Consider the following 19,107-nt stretch of genomic DNA (forward strand, 5'->3'; position numbering starts at 1 on the left):
AGTTAGTCCCAGTGACCGTTTCACTCATGGTTTTTGCCCATGTGCTTTCTGGGTAAAAAAAATCAATCGAGAAACGCAGCTTAGAATTAAACTTGGCTTTTACTCTCAGTTTTATTTTGGTGGTTATATTAGGCCGTAAACCGGTGTAGTTTGCAAACAAAAATATACAATGGTTTATAGGTATTAGTAGAGGATGTGGTAGACTTTGTTTTTAGTTTTTAAAGGTTTTGTTGGGTCTAGAGGCCTTTATTTGACGGTCGGACAGGAAATCGGGTTAAGAGAGAGAAAGGGAAGACATGTGCCAAAGGTCGGTGGTCGAGACTCAAACCCGCACCTGCTGAGTCGAGGACTAAGGCCTCTGTAAATGGGTCATGTTTCACTTTTTTTTTTGACTGATCGAATAAAAAAAATTCTTTCTATTTTATCCAAGATTACATATTAAGTCAGCTGTATTTAATTTCTATTCATTTCAATTAATATTCAACCAAAACAAGCCGAACAGAAAATCCACATCTTGCATTCATACATAAAATAATCACTTTCTAAGATGGTTAATTGTGGCCGCAGCCCTAAATCGTTCTGTATTATTAGTCAGGATGGAACAAAATATTCATATTAGTACTGATTGACTCTTTGCCACCTTGTCAGTCTGTAAATGCAAATCTCCTCTGAATGTTTCGGCTTATTAGACAGCAGATTTTACTACATCACACGGAGAAACGGCGTATAATAACTGGAGCAACAGAACGGAGGGTGTTTGACCATGGGGTGCCGTCAGCTGTGACCGCTCTGTCAACAAGACTGGCAGCTCCATATGCTGTGTCTGAAGGTGACCTGTGACCTTAGGTCTGCAGCAGCAGCATGCGTTTTTGAGAAATGGAGCAGGAAAATCCAGTTTAATAACATGCAGGACTGTTGTATGCAAAGTTGCATGCAACTGTCACTTCCCAACTGTACAACCGCCAATCTAAGTAACCTGCATAAATATTGTGATTAATATCCGTTTTATTTATTCATGCATCTGTGTCTTTAAGTGAGAGATAATCTGATGGATTTACTCTCACAGTCTGTAAACAATGCTAACACAAAGCTTTGGAGATATAAATCCAGCTTTAACGTGAAATAAAAGTGAAACTTTTCTCACTTGGTGCCTCATGTGAGCCAATCAGGCTTTCTGTGTTTGAGCCCAAAAGATCAGAGCAAAAAACTAAAATATTTTTCTGCTAAAAAAAAAAAGAAAAGAGCAGCTTCTGGTTTACAAATCACTTCTCTTGAATCGGTTTAGTTGGTTTTATGAAATGAATGGATTAGAGAGGGTGTGTAAGCAGTGCAGCTGCTGTATTTAAATCTTGTTTGAGTTTGTTCTGACTTATTCAGGACTCTTTGTGGTTCAAGAAGCTGGAGCAGAAGTTGAATGTGTGTTATTTGCTCTCATACGTTCAGGAATCACAATATGGATGTAGTACGCATGACAAATATACAACACTTTAACATTATGCATAAATATGTGTTGTTAGCCAGATGATTTTATGTTTTCATCTTGATTAGAGATTAATCACTCTGATATTAATCTCTGTACCGGCAAAAATGTTTGAAAATATCTAGATTGGCTATCTAGATGTGCCTGATCCATAAGGGCAGATCTATTCAGTCTAATTCTATGCTTTGAGCTCTGAGCAGTGTAATGCTTTATTATTTTATATTATATTTATAATTCCTAATTGCACTTTCTGAACTATTTAAAAGATTTGTTGCAGTTTATTTATACACGTTTGATCAACATAGTCAACCTATTTTTGTCAGTTTTCTTTATTTATTTTACATTGGCTGTTTTACTCCCAGTTTCACTGACTGAACAAATTAAAGTTGTTTTTAAATGTTTGGCCAAGCCTGTGAAGCTATTGGTGTATTTAGGTTTAAAAAAAGTAACCTTTTAAGTCAATTCAACTCTGTTTTCCTTTGTTGGATCGGTATCGGCTGAAACTAAAGCTAACATATCGGTATCAGAAGTGAGAAAGTGGATCGGTGCATCTCTAATTGTGACCAATAGAAAGCTCCGTCAGTTTTTTGCATTCTTAGAAAAGATGAAAAACATTTTCATTGTTCGCCTCGAAATTTATTCCAACTCCAGAAATGTCACTAAAATGAGGCTTAATTCGCTCCCGAAGCTTTTCACAAATCATTTCTTAAAGACATCCATACAGAGAGTTTAGGCTTTTTCTGTCTTAATCTTTTTTTCCCCCATTTTCAACGTACAGTTTGAAGATGACGTCAGTACATTATTCACTGGCAAATGGAGCCAATTTTTATCAGTGCAAACTGTTTGGATGTTTCTTTTCTACCTGAAACGAGTTCTTAGACTCGTTCCAGTACTTTTTAATTACATTTATTTATTGCAGTATTGATTTTTCATGTCCAATGTTTCACAGCATCCGGACAAAAACGTATAATTACTTCAGGGAAACAAGTCTTGGAAAACTGTTCATGCTCAATGAACTTGCATAGGGCCAAAACTCTGATGCATTTATTTTAATTAATTAATTAAATAGCTAAAAAATTGAATATGTTAACATTTTCATTAATTTTCTTTTTTTTTTCTTTGTTCATTACATGTTAGGGATGTTTTTAGCTTGCCTTTAAATCTGACGAACAAGCAACATTCGCAAATGTCTTCACACAGTTGAAACTGTTTATAATAACAGATCAGCCCTACACTGTATTGATAAGTCAAGCAGCAAGGGCTGAACTTTTCAAATGTTGACGTCAGATGGTTTTTTTTTTTAGGCTAAAAGAATGCTGTTTTATTTAATTTCAGCCAATAAAATGTTTAATTTAAAAAGGATTCTGTTTATTTGCATCTTTTAATGTATTTCTAACAAGTTTTCTCCCAGTGTATTATAATCCCGGCGGGCCACCAGGCAAAGCATTGCTCGTTTATCTAAGTCTTTTTAAAATGTTTGCATTTTTCAAGACTTTATAGTTGGTGTTCAGGTATTAATCTTTCAATAGCACATAATTATCTAGTGATCAAATTTCCTGTGAAATTTAAACATTTTTTAACTCAAAAACACGACTGGCGGCTGGATGAATGACTGTCCTGCCACCCAACCACCAGGCTTAGCGAGTTTTCTGGGGGAAACCTTGTATAATGTTACTTAAAAAAAAAGCTTAAGTGAAAAATGAACATAATTAATTGTCCTAGACTAAATACATTCCAGCTGAACGGCCTCTACTATGGTTTCACTAACACTTAAACATCTCAGGATGTGAATATTTAAGATGCCTGTATTGAGGTCTGTAATTTCTTTGTGTATCCCTCCACTCCGTGCAACACCTGTTAGCCTGCTGCAGGAACTCCTCATGGAGGGCTTGAAATTCCTGAGCTGCATGTGTCGCGGTCCGTACGACGAACTTCTGCTCTCACTTGGAGCTGGAAACGATCCCGCCTGTGGGACCAGAGTGCCGGGCCGAACCCTGCTGGTTCTGTTTCATGTTGGGAGTCTTTGGTGGCAAATTGAGGACGATGGTTCAGGGAGGTTACTTGACTCCGTCAGGCTGGGTGGGAGCTTTGTGGCGCTGCATGGAGGCCAGAACAATGACTGTAATATGAGAAGCAAGCCACTCTCGTGCCATTAAAAGCCATTGGTATGACTAGAGCGGGATTTATTTATTTTTTATTGACAGACAAGAACATATAAAGATGAACAAAAAGTTCACATGTTTTCATCTATGTATTTATTACAATTAGGCCTGTCGCAATAACCAAGAAAACAATTAATTGCATGAATTAAAATGAGCTCAAATGTTTATGCATGTGTGATTTATTGTTTTTCTCTTTCTACCAAAAACTGGGCGATAAAAGTTTTCAGTCTGGTGTTTTGGTCTCATCTAATCCGTTTTTTTGAAAGACTTCGTAATTAATTTTATTTGTTGTTTTTGTTCATGTAATTTAGATATTTAAAGATGTCTTCCAGTTGCAGTGTTACATTTTCATTTAAAGTTTATTAATCTTTGACAATGTGTTCTGGCACAGTTAATGCCACTACCATTAGTTATCATTTATCGCAATAACTCCTGGGACAATTTATCGTCCAGCTAAGTTAGTTATTCTGACTGGTCTAATAACAACGGCTAAAAATGAGTTTGCAGCTGATTCTAAGGTGAATTTATTCCCCTCTGCCTGCTTAATTCTGTTAAGTTTAACCACATTTACAGCTCACTACTCTGAAGAGAGTAGTGCATTAGATGCAGGTCATAGATTTCTGGGCTGTAAGGGAAAAATGTTGAACGTTATCTAAAAAACTCCACATCTGGCAGAAGAAACGGATGCCTGGAAGTGACATTAGTAAGAGATTTTATCTGTTCTGTGAAGGACTCGGATGTTTAGAGAACATTAGTGAGCAAAAAGCGTCTCGAAGGCCAAGAGACACAGCGGATGGATCAGGGGAAAAGTTGTATAAAAGTTTAAATTAGAGTTGGGTTATAATAATATTTATAACGAGTAATGACGCAGAAATCACAGTTTTATGGTCTTTTTTCAATCTTGTACACTGTCTTTGACTTTCCGATGTCGATTTTTAGCAACTCAAGTCAACAAACATTTTGTAAATATTACACTGGTCAACAGCCAAAAAACTGTCTGGGTTTTTTTTCAACTGTTTTAGGGTAACTTTGATGTGCTGAATCAAAAAGATCACATTGGTTTTTCTCAGTCATGTCAACTCCCTGAACTATGGATGCAACATGAGCTTCAAAATGCATAACTTGTTCTCACATATGGAACTGATAATGTCACAAAAATGTCATCAATTTAGTCAGAAGATCGGATTTCTCTAAATCAAATTAGAATAAAAACCTGACCTGATTTAGAAAATGGATCTTATCTTTGGATTTAGCTGTGCAAAATATTCCTAATTCATTTAAAAAAAAAAAAAAAAAAAGAAAACTTCAAAAAAATTTTTTTTGAAAAGCAGTGTTATTTTAAATTATTTTAGATCTCTGTCCTCACTGAAATAATCCGTTTTGGAGGCTTACAGCAGTATTTCTGTGTAAAGGGTTATACTGCAGGGTAGAAATATTTTCTTCATTAAAAGTCACACTTTTTAATAAAAGTGATGCTGTCATAACATGCACACTGCTCTGTCTGTTTATGGCGTTTTTCTTTTATTGGCATTGCAGCATGTAGATGGTTAAAAAAACTGAATATAATGTTTACATTTATTCGACACTTGGGAGGACAGCAAGCTTCATTTGATTTTTGTTTTGGGGTGTTTTCATTAAAAGTAAAAAAAAAAAAATGAACTAAAACAAGTGTTTTGTATTTTTAAGGTTTTCCATTAATTTGTGGTTTGTGTTTTTTCCTCAGTATCTGATGCAGACGGCAGTGAAGGAGGCTTCCAGCTGAAGAAGGAACATGCGTTGCGAGTGCTGGGCTACATCAGCTCCTGGTCTCAGAGGTCAGTCTTCTTCCTGCTGGACGAATCCCATCGATTCTGCAGGGAGGCTAACATGAAAAAAGGAACAAAAAAGTGAAAAGAATGTATTTTTCTAGGATGTTTTCTCTATATAGCATAAATGTTTCCTAGGAGCAAATCCCGTGGAACAGACAGATTCTGCTTATCAAAATAAAAGCACTTCCTGTTCTGTTCATTTGAGTGACCTCCCCTACTGCTCCGCATGCCTGTTAACTTTTAAAGACATGCAGTGTTTCCTAGAAATATGCCTGCTAAAAAAATCTGTGCAGTTTGTGTATTTACACTGAGATTGATGAAATTGCCCAGCATCACTAACTGTAGCTGCAGTCGGGCATCTTTGATAGATGGATAGATAAAATCTTTATTTCAGACTCAAGGTCCAACCAAAAGAAACAAAATAAGAACCAACCGGATATTCATGTCCACAATCATGCAAAAATAAGATTAGTTTAATAACAAACGACTGTACCAGTGTCTTCAGAGCTGGAAGATTGTTTCCTTGTATGTTGTTCCTACTTTCTCTGACTTCATTTGCCAACACATTTTTAAATTAAACAGCTAAATGTTGGTGTTCTAAAAGAGTGGAGACAAAATGGATTACTTCCTGGCCATCCCGGTACCAGTCAAAATGAAAACCGTAATCTTTTGTGCTTTTCTCCTTCTTCTTCCAGGCAATGTCTGTGCTGCTTCAAAGAGTACAAGCACTTGGAGGTTTTTAATCAGCTGGTGTACGCCCTCATAAACCTGGTCATCACTCAGATCAACAGCCTGAGAAACCAGCTTTGCAGCGCCCAGAACCTCACGCACAAAGGGTCTGGGACCGAAGAGGGCAGGCCCGACTGGGCCGCCGGAGAGTCTGCACCCGGCTCGCTCCCCCAGCCGGCCTCCCCCGGCGAGGACGAACCCGTCAATGTGGAAAGGGACTCTGCTGAAGAGGACGCCAACACACCCGACCCAAACCAGAAGAAGACTCAGAGCCACGAGCAGGACACAATTCGGCCAGATGGAGGCCAAGCGAACCCGCTGGGACCTCTGGACGGTGGCAGCGAGTCTGGGAATGGGGAGAACTCTGCTGGAGGCGGAGGCGACAACCTGGACCCCTTCAGCTCTTGGACCACAGAGGAGAAAGAAAAACTGCTGCTGTGTGCGGCCAAGATTTTTCAGATCCAGTTTCCTCTCTACACGGCCTACAAACACAACACGCACCCCACCATAGAGGTGAGAACAAGTCCTACATGTAACTAACCCAAACGTCCTACTGAGCTTCAAAGTGTGGGAAGAAAGCAATTGAAGGAGTTAGTGAGCATTTTGCTTTTGATAATGTAATGCATTTTATTTTGTAATGTAACTTAATTTTACCATGTTTTCCTTAAAAAAACTCAACATGTAAAGTTAAACACCAAACACTGACACAGTCATTGCTTCAAGTTAAACACATTTCCTGATCATTAGGAAGTGAGCACAGGCTTTTACTTTGTGCAGGTTTTTTATGTTTCATATATTTTGGTGTTGAGCATTTTTTAAAGGAAAGTTAAAATACAGATTTAAATCCTTTTGAAATGATTTAAAAGGAAGAGATTCTTAGTTTTGCGCATATTGTTTGAGTTTTTAAATAAAATAATATCTTGAACAACTCGCCATGTTCAAAGCGCGGGAAAAAGGTAGCAGCTTATACTCCGAAAAATACGGTATTTTCTTTGACGCTCTAAGCGTATTGTGTGATTTGTATGTATTTATATTTAGATATATTTTTTTCTTCTGGTGACTGCTTATAAAGGAAATTTAAAAAATCTTTGTTTTGTAGTTACACATTTGTTTGACCAAATAAATAAAAAAAAACTCTTCTGTAATATCGCTATTTATTGTGAAAACTATTGTAAAATGTTTATTGTACTATCATTTTTTGGCAGTATCACCCAGGCCATGTAAAAGAGTTTTTTAGATTACTTTTGGTATTTGCCATTCATGTTTTATTAACCAGCTGGTGCCATTTTTGTTTTTCCTTTTTTATTATTATTCCCAGGACATATCTGCTCATGAAAGCAACATCCTGGGCTCCTTCTGCGACATGAATGTAAGAACCTTTGTTACTTTTTCTTCCTCAAATTATACTATTACACCTCTTAGTTAGTTCCTCACAAATAACTTTAACCTCATTAAAACATAATGGATGGAAACTTTTGAAATAAGGGCAGTTGGTGTTTTGTTTTGTCTGTGATTTGTATATATATATTTTCATGTTATATCTGTTATTCACTGTTGGGACGAGTTTTATGGGTGCGGTTCATAAACGGAGCTGCAAATGGGAGATTTTTTTTTGGTGTTTTAGCCAGAATTTCTAAACACCATCTGGCATTTCAGGACCACACAGACCAAAATGCTCATAATTTAGTAGTTTCGCGAGTTAATACTTACTGTAATTACTGTAAATATTTGTAACAAATGTCACCAGTTTTGTTTGCATCCCATTCAGTTTTTTTTTTAAGTGAAATCAGGTTTACTTCAAATCTTCAAATGAGTTGTATTTTGTATTTTCCAGCAGTCTCTTGTGTCATGCATCTTTTTCATTCTGCGTTTGATTTAGACGTCATACTACGAGGCACAGACTGTTAGTTTTCTGACGTTTGGCCAGAGAAACCTGAAACTCAAAGTACTGAATGTCCATATTTGGACATTGTGTAAAGTTTCGGCTTCCAGTGTATTAACTCTGTTTTGTTCCATGAATCAGCAAGATTTAAATACGTCCTGTAAGCTATGATTTCTACTTTTTATGAAAAAGAGCCTTCGTGTTTCCTGTTTTGAGATATGTGACAGATATTTGTGTTTTTCAGATAATTGTTCACACTACAATATGATCTATGTCAAACATGAATGTCCCTAAAAGGTTTTATTTAAATAGTCAGAACTGACTGACATCATAGTTTTCGTTCTTGTTTCTGTTGTGCGAGTCTTTTTGCTTTGTTTGGTTAACTGTTGCAGAAGTTTCTTACCTTCCATTGTTTTGTCAGTGAAAACAGTGCAGTAAGTGTAACGTAATCTCTGTGGTAACGAGGCTTCCTTGCTGCTTTGTTTCCATCTGGTCAATATGTTGCAGGGTCAGATTCAGTTCACCAGAAATGGGAGTTTTTTCCTCCCGTTCCTGCACTAAATTATCTCGTGTGTATTTCCTCGTTTAGTTGCGGTTCTGTTCATCTAGCGTGACATGAAAGTAGTTCTGTGAACAAAACTTTGTGTTTCAAAACGATTATTGATTGTACACGTCCTCCCACCTCCTTTTCCTGTGCAAATATTCCTCAGCTTATCTGGAAATGATGATCTGAAACAAACATGAGAACATTTTAAAGGTTCATGAAAAAGCATTAGCCAAACTTTTATTATGTTTTTGACGTTGGTTTAAAGCTGTCGAAATAAACTTTCTTCTCAACACTTGGATTAGCATTTAGCATCATGTTACAAGTCGAGCTTATATTAAAACAAAATGAGGATTTCAAGGAGAGTTTTCTACTCCAGGTTAGATATTACCTGCTTACAACTTTTTAACAAGACTTTGCTTCAGAAATCCTGGAATAACTATTTCCACCTTTGGTTAATTTCTGTATTTTTAAAAATGTTTTCTTTATGGATAAGGAATTGTTTTCAGGACTAAGTTTGAACCAAATCTTAAAGTAAACAAAATGTGTATTTGTAAGGTCTATTTGATTTGTTGGTCATTTTTGTTTATGTTAGGATGCAAAATGAACATATTATGACTTTATTTTGATTCTTAATGCAGGACGTGGAGGTGCCGCTTCACCTCCTTCGCTACGTCTGTCTGTTTTGTGGGAAACACGGCCTCTCCCTGATGAAGGAATGCTTTGAGCTGGGCACACCAGAGAGCCTCCCCTTCCCCATCGCTCATGCCTTTATCACAATTGTCTCAAATGTGAGTCAGATGTTCTGTTAGTTGCACTCTTACTCATATACTGAGGAAAATACTCACTCTAAGTTGGAAAAAGCAGCATTTTTTTTTCTTTAATTCCATATTTTCTCCAGCAAACTTCCATTTTCTCATACTATTACTAATTCTGTGTGCGACATTATGAATAATTAGTATGATTCTTTTTTTAAACCTCCCACAGATACGAATATGGTTGCACATTCCTGCAGTTATGCAGCACATCATACCCTTCCGCACCTATGTAATACGGTAAGTTACAAACATGCTGATTCACTTTCATTAGAAAATAAAACCACACTGGACAGTTTTTGCATTTTTTTAACAAGCTGTAGTTCCTTCTTGTTGGTTTAACATAAAACCTGTTTTCCCTACAGACTGAGATGTAATCAAATTATTTAAAATGATCCAAGTCTTTTTGTTAATTTTAGTAAAGTTTATATGTGGAGGTACCTAAGAGCTTTTAGCTTCTTACAGTTGATTGTTGGCGTAGGATTGTCTGCTGCTGTGTACGGTGGCCGACGGGTGCAAATTTGCTGCAAACTGCTAAACGTGCAGCAAGCAAATGAATGATGCAACGTCCAAAGCACAGCAAATAAATGCAAGAGAAAAATGATGCAAAAAAAAAAAAACAACAAAAAGCTGAAATCACAGAACATGGATGCAAAAAAAAAAACAATCTACAAAACAAAAGCAAACTAAGATGCTGCAATAACAGGAAACAGAAGAAAAAGGGAAAATGCTGCACACGGTAAAAACAGCAATTATGAAACGCTACAAACTCCAGACCACTAGGGGGAGTCGACGATCAAATCATATGGAGAAAGCCTCACAGTAAAGATGGGATATTATAATTTAATGGGATATCTAGAAGTAAATTGGAGGAAGAAAGAAAAGGCACGCTACTCCTCATGTTTTTACAAAATTATAAAACAGCAACACAGTTACGTGAGGTATATTACCAACTCCACACTCCCCCTAGTGGTCTGGAGCATTTCTGTTCACCAAGTTTGCAGCGTTTCACGCCTGCTGTTGTTTTTGCTATTTGCAGCATTCTCCATTTTGCTTCCATTTACTTTTTCATCTTGTGTAATTGCTACGTTTTTTATTTTATTTTATTTTTTTTATTTGTGTCTTTCACTGTTTGCTGCGCGTTTCCATCTCTTGGCCACTGTAACTGTGGCTGAAATCTTACTTGACGAACTGTTACTCCTTTTTGTTATTTGGCAGCTACATAAATGATTGACCTAAGATCACATCTGGCGTTAAGGTTTTCTTATGCTGATGATGTGCAACTTTATATCACCACATTTACCTACTTGGTATGTTCAGAAAATCAGTGAGTGAATAATGCAGGATTATTTTTGGGCCTGAAATGTAAACTTAATACATTCAACTGAAACTCGGTGAGGCTAAAAAAACGGAGAGAAAAAATTCACTGTATTGTCTCACTGATTGCAAAAGGACATATTTCCGTGTTGGTGTGTTGAGCACTGAATGGTTGTAAGTCTAAATACATTAGCTGGACAGCCATGCAGACCCTCAGGTTATTGGAGACCTTTCGATGCTTTCAGGACCAGAAATGAGCTGCAAAGGCAACATTTAGATTTCATGCCCTTTCCAAAAACCTGAGACACTCAAACCGCCGACTCCTGTAAATCAGAACAGAAGATATGACTATTTATGCAGCTTTTCCCACAAAGGGCAATGATTACTTTCAGTGTAAATAAGCATTTCCTTTCTTTCTTATTTGGTGCTACGTGAGTTAGCACGTTTTTTAAAAGGTAATAATTGTTGTAAGTCATTTTAAACACTGTTGAATTACCCTGTTTTCTGCTGGTTCTTGCCTTCTCCGATAATTAAGGAGCTGACCTTTTATCGAATGCTGCATTAAAACAGCTGCTCTGGCCAGAGTCTGTGCGCTTTCGGCCGATCCGATTAGCGACTCCACCAAACCTGATTTAGGAATCCTGCTTGCTGCACTTTCACATGATTTTAAATATCAACCGGTTTGCTCCCTGCAACAGACTTGAGCTGTTTTACAAAATGAGCACTGAGCTTTAACAACCGTTGTTCCATCTGCGCCGTCTTTCTCTCTCAAATACCAGAGAGCCATAAGTTTGTTGCTAGGAAGAGTTTCTGTCACCACGGCAACAGTTGCTGGGCTTCCAGTTTTGTCTGGCAGGCCTGGTCATGTGACGCATACATACCTGCCTCTCCTGCATGTCACAGGGAAAATAATAAGGCGAAAATGTTTTACTTGAGGAAGAGGAGGCACTTTTAGTGAAACGGAAACAAAACGTCCGTCCAAACCGGCAACATGTGATTACCCTGCGACTGAGGGGGAGCGGCAAAAACTAGATGAATAAATGAAATGAGCATCGCTGTTGTCCAATTCAGAGACGCTACATTTGTTAATGTGAGATTCATCGAAGCATGGGCCAGTTTCAAAGAGGTACAATTTTTTTTCTACTCTTTTTACGTTCTTCAGTTTCTTTTAATAAAGGGAAAGAAAGTGTCAGAGTGACCACGGGGTTGTCAAGTATTTCCTCTCCCCAAACTGTCGTCATGCTCTGTGGGTACAGAATGTCGCTAAAAAACAAAATAACTATTACATTTACATTCTTGTCAGACTATTTATTTGGTTTTTGTGTCTATAATGTTGTCTTTATAGAGCAACACAAGTCTAACAAGTTCATTTATTTTTACAAGCTAATTAAGAGTTATTAAAGATAACTCTTTTATTAAAGAGTATTTTTTAAAGAGAACTTTTTATTAAGAGTTATCTTCAAAGGAGTGACAGATGGTGCGTTTTTATGCCATGTGTGATTTTGCTTTTCATGACCGTAGATATTTCTAAACGGCTAAATTTTTTGCTGGTCAGAGAGGAAGAAGTGTAGCAGCTTTTCAGCCAGCTGATTGGGACTGTGCAGCAACAGGTGGGGACGGGGCAGTCCAGCTTTACTCTGTTCAGGGCTGCAGCTAACAGTTATTTATTATTTTTATACAATATTAGAAAAACACTAAGGGATCCAAATAAACAAACAGTTAAATTATTTTTTTACATAAGAAAATTAAAAATCTTATTGCGTTTTTTTAGTAAACGTTTAATTATTTGTAGCAAAGGATGAATCTGCAGCTAAAAAATACTTCATGTGAAAAGCTCACGGCTTTCTGGTGGTTTTGACATCAATCCAGTGTTTCTGGATTAGCTGATTAATAGATGGATTTTTTACAGTAATTTGATCCGGCTGAAGCAAAAAATGTCACTTGAAGAGTTTTGGGTAGAACATATTTACAGACAAATGTTTTTTTTATTGTGAATTGAAAATGTTCATATTTTTTGTCCAGTTTTGGTTCATTGGTTCTCTTAGTGTTCTTTCAGCAAATGGATTTTTTTTATCTGTATACTCCAGTTAATAATCAATCAATTACTGATTTAGTTGATTATTTCAATACTCAGTTCATCACCACTAATCCGATGAATCGTTTCAGCCGTGGTTCTTGGTCACTGTGTCTGACCGGCACCTTAAAACGGACTTTAAACCATATAAATGGTGAACACATGAAATTTAAGCGGTTTTGAAACTGTAACTTTCTGCTTCATGTAATTTCTTTTTAATTTTGTTTGGTATATGAATATATGACTTTTATTGTTTTGTCGTTTTTGTTTTATTGTTTTATTTCCTGTTCGGTGACCTTGAGTGCTTTGAAAGGCGCCTTCAAATGAAATGTATTATTATTAAAACTTTGGTTTGTTTGAATGTCAGTTTATTAACTGACAGTTTATTCTGTGGTGTAACTAAGGCTAGAAGCCACTGCTGACCTTATGACCTTGAGGGCAGCCCGTACAACAAACCATCGTGTCTTTGTCGTCTGTACATAAACTTTCTCCTTTGTGCATTTTGGATTATCTACGTTGACGAGCAGGACTGAACGCTTTTTGCCGCCGGCAGGTACCTGTGTAAGCTATCCGACCAGGAGCTGCGCCAAAGCGCCGCCCGCAACATGGCCGACCTGATGTGGAGCACGGTGAAGGAGCCGCTGGACAGCGCGCTGTGCTTCGACAAGGAGAGCCTGGACCTCGCCTTCAAGTACTTCATGTCTCCCACTCTCACCATGCGGTTAGCCGGACTCAGCCAAATCACGGTGAGTCACGCGGCTAACGACAGAGAGACCCGACACACAGTCACATGCAGCGTCCGAGTCAGGAAGCCCACAAGCCTGACAAAGACACGATCCCTTCAAAAGACCGATGTAAAAACACAAAAGGAGACGCGGAGTAATTGACTTTCTTTGTACTTTATGGTAATTAATATTGGAGCCAGTAAAGTCTACTGGCGTCATCCGCCATGACGGACAAATAGAAGAAAACCGAGTATCTGATTGAAAAAATCATGACTTTTTCCACTGCAATATCATCTGTGGTGGAGCAACAAAAAGAAAAATCCTGATGCAAAGTAATTAGATGCTCCAGGACTTCAACCATGTGACTTTCATCCATGTTTTTATGAATGTGCGATTTACTTAGAAATGCACCAGTCAGAGATTTTGCAGCTAATTTCCCACCGTTGGTTTACCAAGTATTTTTGTCTCGTCTCTTTTGTCTTATTTAAAGTATACTACCTTTTAAGTAACATTGCAACATTGGGCTTTTTTAAGTCAGTTATTTCTTAATATTGATTAGAAAAAGCACCATTTCCACTGGCAGATTATTTCACTTATGGGAAAATACATCTTCTTATAAGTGAAATAATCTATTTATGTTAAGAACCAACAATGATGGGGAAAGTTTAAATAGTTCTTAAATATATAATACAAGACAAGCTTATTTATTTTTTTAGGGTTCAATCAACACAATTCAAAGAAGGAAAGACGAAAAATAAAAAAAAACAATGTTTAAATACACAAATTAAAGGCATTTTAGGAGCAAATATTTCAAACAGTTTTTTTGTTGGACTCAATGGTACACGTGTATTATAATGGAGTAACATTCTCTTATTTTTAAAAGTAATTTTCATTGATATGTAATGTGATGTAATGCAGCATACAGTTTGGTACAAAGCGATTCTGTCAGCATAAAGCTTTATTTGATGAACTCCAGTTCATCATCATGTCTGTGATTCTCCTCAGAACCAGCTCCACACATTTAACGACGTGTGCAACAACGAGTCGCTGGTGTCTGACACAGAAACGTAAGTCGGCCATAACGCCTAAACTACCTGATCACAGGAAGAATCCATTCCTCCTCATCGACATTGTTTTTCTCTGGGTGGTTTTATTTTGTTTTGCTCCATTGAGAGTCATTCAGAAAGTCGTTCTTCATCTTTTCAGGTCCATAGCAAAGGAGCTAGCAGACTGGCTAATCCACAACAACGTGGTGGAGCACATATTCGGACCCAATTTGCACATTGAGGTCAGTCATATAAATTCAGCTCCTCCCATATGGAAACGGTTGTGTGTTGATTCTCTTTCTCCTTTCTATCCTTGGTGGGTTTTCTGCTCTCCTCCGGTTGCATTTTTCCCAGTGCTGCACATGTCTCCATTTGTTTTCCAGATCATTAAGCAGTGCCAAGTGATCCTGAACTTCTTGGCTGCGGAGGGCCGGCTCAGCACGCAGCATATAGACTGTATCTGGGCTGCAGCTCAGGTAGGAAGAAACAGATTCTCACATGACCGCTAACCTGCAGCTTTTACTAACGCAGCAGTAGTGCTGTGTGGCTGTGGATTATTTAAATGTAATTTATTTTCACTACGACTGAAGCTAATGAGTACGTGGCGCATTCTGCAGATTTTTCATGTATCCACTTAAGCTTTTTTTTATATAAACCATTAAAGAGTTCTTAAAAATGCAAATAAACAAATAATTCAATAACTTTTTCTAAAAAGGAAAACAAAACATAGCAAAGAATGCATGTGCAACTAAATAAAGACGTTTCTGCTTCACTTAGCATCAATGCAGTGTAGGGCTAATCTGTTGATCAATGTTTCTTATTAATAACTGGAGATTAAAAGATGCTTAATAGGATATTAAACAGAATTTGAACCAGGTAAAACTAAAACTGCGACACTTGAGGATTTCTGTGAAGAGCAAAGAAGGTTTTTCCATATAAAATGCAAAATCTTTCGATTTTTAATCTACAGTTTTGACCTAGTTACTTCTTTGAGTGTTTTTTTTTCTTTTCCAGCTACCATATTTTAGAGCCTGTATACTCCTGTTAACGATGAATTGATTCCCAATTTAGCTGATTATTATTTCAGCAATCAATTGTCACGATTAATCAATTCACACTCAATCATATTTCACAGCTTTCTTTTTTGTGCTTTCAGTTGAAACACTGCAGCCGCTACATCCATGACCTTTTCCCGTCGTTAATAAAGAACCTGGACCCAGTGCCTCTCCGTCACGTCCTGAACCTGGTGTCGGGCCTGCATCCCAGCGCCCACACTGAGCAGGTACTCTACAGGCACAGATGCTCTCTGTAAGCTGCGTCAAACTGCTTCAAAACTGTGAAATCCTGATGCGCTCCTGTCCCCCCCCTCCACCCAGACGTTGTACCTGGCCTCCATGCTGATAAAGGCTCTGTGGAACAACGCTCTTGCAGCCAAGGCCCAGCTCTCCAAACAGAGCTCTTTTGCTTCGCTGCTGAACACCAACCTCCCCATGGGGAACAAGAAAGGTCAGTCTGGATCCTTGTCTTCAATCAATGGTGATTCATTGGGAAAATATTCTCCTCTATTTAACCTTTTACATTTTGCCACAAATTTCAATGCATCTTAATGAGATTTTATGTGGTGGACCAACACAGAGTTGGGCTGAATTGTGAGGTGAAAGTAAAGAGGTGCGTGTTTTTCTGAATTATAGCTCAAACTTAAATCCAGCGCAGCCTCTTGTCGTCAGAACTGGCTTAATTATTGTTGTTTATTTATTTCAAAAGGGGCAATGCACACTACAAAGTATGCCACAGTTGGGCTGCTTTTCATCTGTAGACCCTCAAGCTAATGCAGTACATCACAGTGCAATAAAAACAAGCTATCAGGCTTCTTCCATCAAAAAATTAGAATAATTATGATTTTTTTTATCTTTTAAAAAACATATTGGTTACATATTTAAACAGAACAAAGCACAGAAAACAAAAGTTTACCACAATCAATACATAAAAAATGCAGGATGAATAAAATAATTGTTGTGTTTGTGTAATTTAATGTCTGTACAGATACAGCTGTTGTTCGTTAGACTGAGTTCACACAGGAGGGAAATGTGACTTGCACCCACATTTTTCATGGCAGTTTGATCTTCTCACCCCCCAAAACGTCTGAGCTGAGTTTTAGTTCCTGATGTGGAACTAAATCGATAATTTTTATAGCTGTATTTCATCCAACCTTTACCTCAGTGACGTCAGACATTCATCATTATTCTGTGCCACAAGGAGCCAGATGTAGTAAATCAGGATGAAAACTAATTACAATTATGAAATCATGAAAAAAAAGTTTTGTTGTCATACTTTGAAGTAATGTGATGACAATAAAAGCTGTGATCACTATTTATTGCTGCTTTTTTAGGTAATTGTGTAGCTGTGACTGCATGGCACATGAATCATAAACCTAAAAACAAAAAACTGGAAAAAAAATCATGTGAGTGTGAGGTATCACTAAACTACACAAAGTAACTGCTTCTAATTATATTTTCTGACAATACAGACCATTTTGAGAATATGATTTGAATCTGATAGAAGTATAAAATCACGCATATGAACAAGGACTGAAAAATACACATACTTTTGTACCACAATAATCTTAACATGCTGTAAAAAGCGAGGATGGTCATAACTGACCTTTACAAGTTTGATCAAACCCAGTTTGTTTTTAAAAAAAGAGTTTTTTATTATTTAAATTGGTTGTTTTCTGTGTTTCCAGGCTCTCCGGCTGCCAGTCCGGACAGCAGCGATAACAGCGACACGCAGCACAGCGGCGGCAGCGACATGGAGATGGACGATCAGATGATGGTGCCCAGCAACAAGAGGAGCCAGCAGCGGCTCTCAGATACCGAGGTTGGCTTCTAAACATGCGGCATTAACAATTATTTTAGTAATTGGTTATTCTGGCGATTAATCAGATAGAAAATTAGCACATTCTGCAGATTTTTCATTCAACCAACTTAATAATAGGAATACATTAAAAGATTCAAATAAGCAAAGAATTAAATTCCACTTTTGATTGAGAAAATAATCATTCTATTGCCTAAAATGCAATAACAGCTTCCTTTATTTATGCTTGATAATTTGCAGCAAATTGTAACAAATACTTCTAACATCAACATGTTTGATTGAATATCAATACAGTGAACGGTTAATCTTCTTTTTTGTTTGTTTTGATTAACCGATTAATAATTGGACAGCTAAAGATGCTTAATAGGAGATTATTTGAACCAGATGAAGCTAAAAAATGCAAAAATGTTTATATTTTGTGTACAATTTTGGTTTAATTAGTATTTTTGAGTTGAGTCTGTATGTTCCAGTTAGATCTGTCACCATAAAAAATGTTGCTTGACGATAAATTGTCCCAAAATTATTGCAATAAATAATAAAAGATTTTTTGAAATTGTAATATATAGATAGTGGAATAATAATGCATGTTTAGAGAATAGTTTGTGTTTTCACAAACTAATATTGTTGTTTATATTTTAAATAACAGCAATAAACAATAAATAAAACGGAAATAAAAACACACACAACAGAAATCATAAGTAAAATGAATTGTGAAGATTCTGTAAAACGAAGTGTCTATAAAAAAAAGAAAATCCGAATGGAAATTATTGATCTCATTTTAATTTTAACAATTATTGATTAATCACCCTGTTAACAATCTCTAAATTAGTTAACGACTATTTGAATGATCGATTCATCACGATTAATCGTTTCAGTCCTAAATTTAACCCTTTCACTGAGCCAGAAAAGCTCTGAGTCGTTTCCATAGCAACGGGCTGTTTCTGTCGTTCGTCCAGGAGTCGATGCAGGGAAGCTCCGACGAGACGGCCAACAGCGTGGAGGAGGGCAGCAGCGGCCCCGGCAGCAGCAGCGGGCGCAGCGAGGCCTCCAGCAACGAGGCCGCCTCCAGCCGCGCCAGCCAATCAGCCGGCAGCCCCGGCAGCGAGCTGCACTCTGACGACATGGCCGACAGCGAGGCCCTGAAGGAGGAGGAGGAGGAGGACGAGGAGGAGGATGAGGAGGAGGACGAGGACGACGACGAGGAAGACGACGACGAAGGGAACGCGTCCAACGCCGAGGACGGGCAGCAGAAGGAGGGGCACACCGAGACGAGGAAGAGGAAGGCCGGGGAGGCGCTCGGCGAGGGGTCGGCTCACGGCGTGGGCCCCATCGGGTCAGGGGGAGGAGCCAAAACCAAAGTCCTCCAGTTCAGCCCGGAGACGTCCGCTGTCATGGTAACGGCGGCGTCGACTTCTTTAGAGGGCCGGTTGCGGCTGCTGGATGCTTGCTCTTCGTCGTCATCGGTGCGGGCCGAGGCGATGGAGCCCCAGCAGCAGCCGGAGGACATCAGCCCGTCTCAGATGGGCCAGGGGCCCCAGGAGCCGCCCTGCCTGCCCAGGCCGGGGGACTTCCTGGGAGAGGCCATGAGCAGCGAGCTGTTCAACTGCCGCCGGTTCATCGGCCCGCAGCACCACCACCACCACCACCACCA

At 38.2% G+C, this 19,107-nt stretch overlaps 1 protein-coding gene across 1 annotated transcript in view; it reads left to right on the top strand.

The window, feature by feature from the left end:
• Positions 1–19,102, top strand: part of LOC106962359 (ubiquitin carboxyl-terminal hydrolase 34-like) — a gene marked incomplete at its 3' end in the record, with an annotated part of 30,336 nt that extends 11,234 nt beyond the window's left edge. The window contains exons 2-14 of the mRNA XM_015056741.1: positions 5,366–5,456; positions 6,146–6,692; positions 7,498–7,548; positions 9,247–9,396; positions 9,593–9,660; positions 13,365–13,557; positions 14,542–14,603; positions 14,743–14,824; positions 14,966–15,058; positions 15,739–15,864; positions 15,959–16,088; positions 17,326–17,459; positions 18,413–19,102. Coding sequence (XP_014912227.1) covers positions 5,366–5,456; positions 6,146–6,692; positions 7,498–7,548; positions 9,247–9,396; positions 9,593–9,660; positions 13,365–13,557; positions 14,542–14,603; positions 14,743–14,824; positions 14,966–15,058; positions 15,739–15,864; positions 15,959–16,088; positions 17,326–17,459; positions 18,413–19,102 — 2,417 coding nt within the window. The remainder of the gene's footprint in view (positions 1–5,365; positions 5,457–6,145; positions 6,693–7,497; positions 7,549–9,246; positions 9,397–9,592; positions 9,661–13,364; positions 13,558–14,541; positions 14,604–14,742; positions 14,825–14,965; positions 15,059–15,738; positions 15,865–15,958; positions 16,089–17,325; positions 17,460–18,412) is intronic.
• Between the last annotated feature and the right edge of the window lie 5 nt (positions 19,103–19,107).

The sequence above is a fragment of the Poecilia latipinna genome, unplaced genomic scaffold (genome assembly GCF_001443285.1).
Source record: "Poecilia latipinna isolate Pla-1442-1.1 unplaced genomic scaffold, P_latipinna-1.0 Scaffold1403, whole genome shotgun sequence".
Classification (NCBI taxonomy): Eukaryota; Metazoa; Chordata; class Actinopteri; order Cyprinodontiformes; family Poeciliidae; genus Poecilia; species Poecilia latipinna.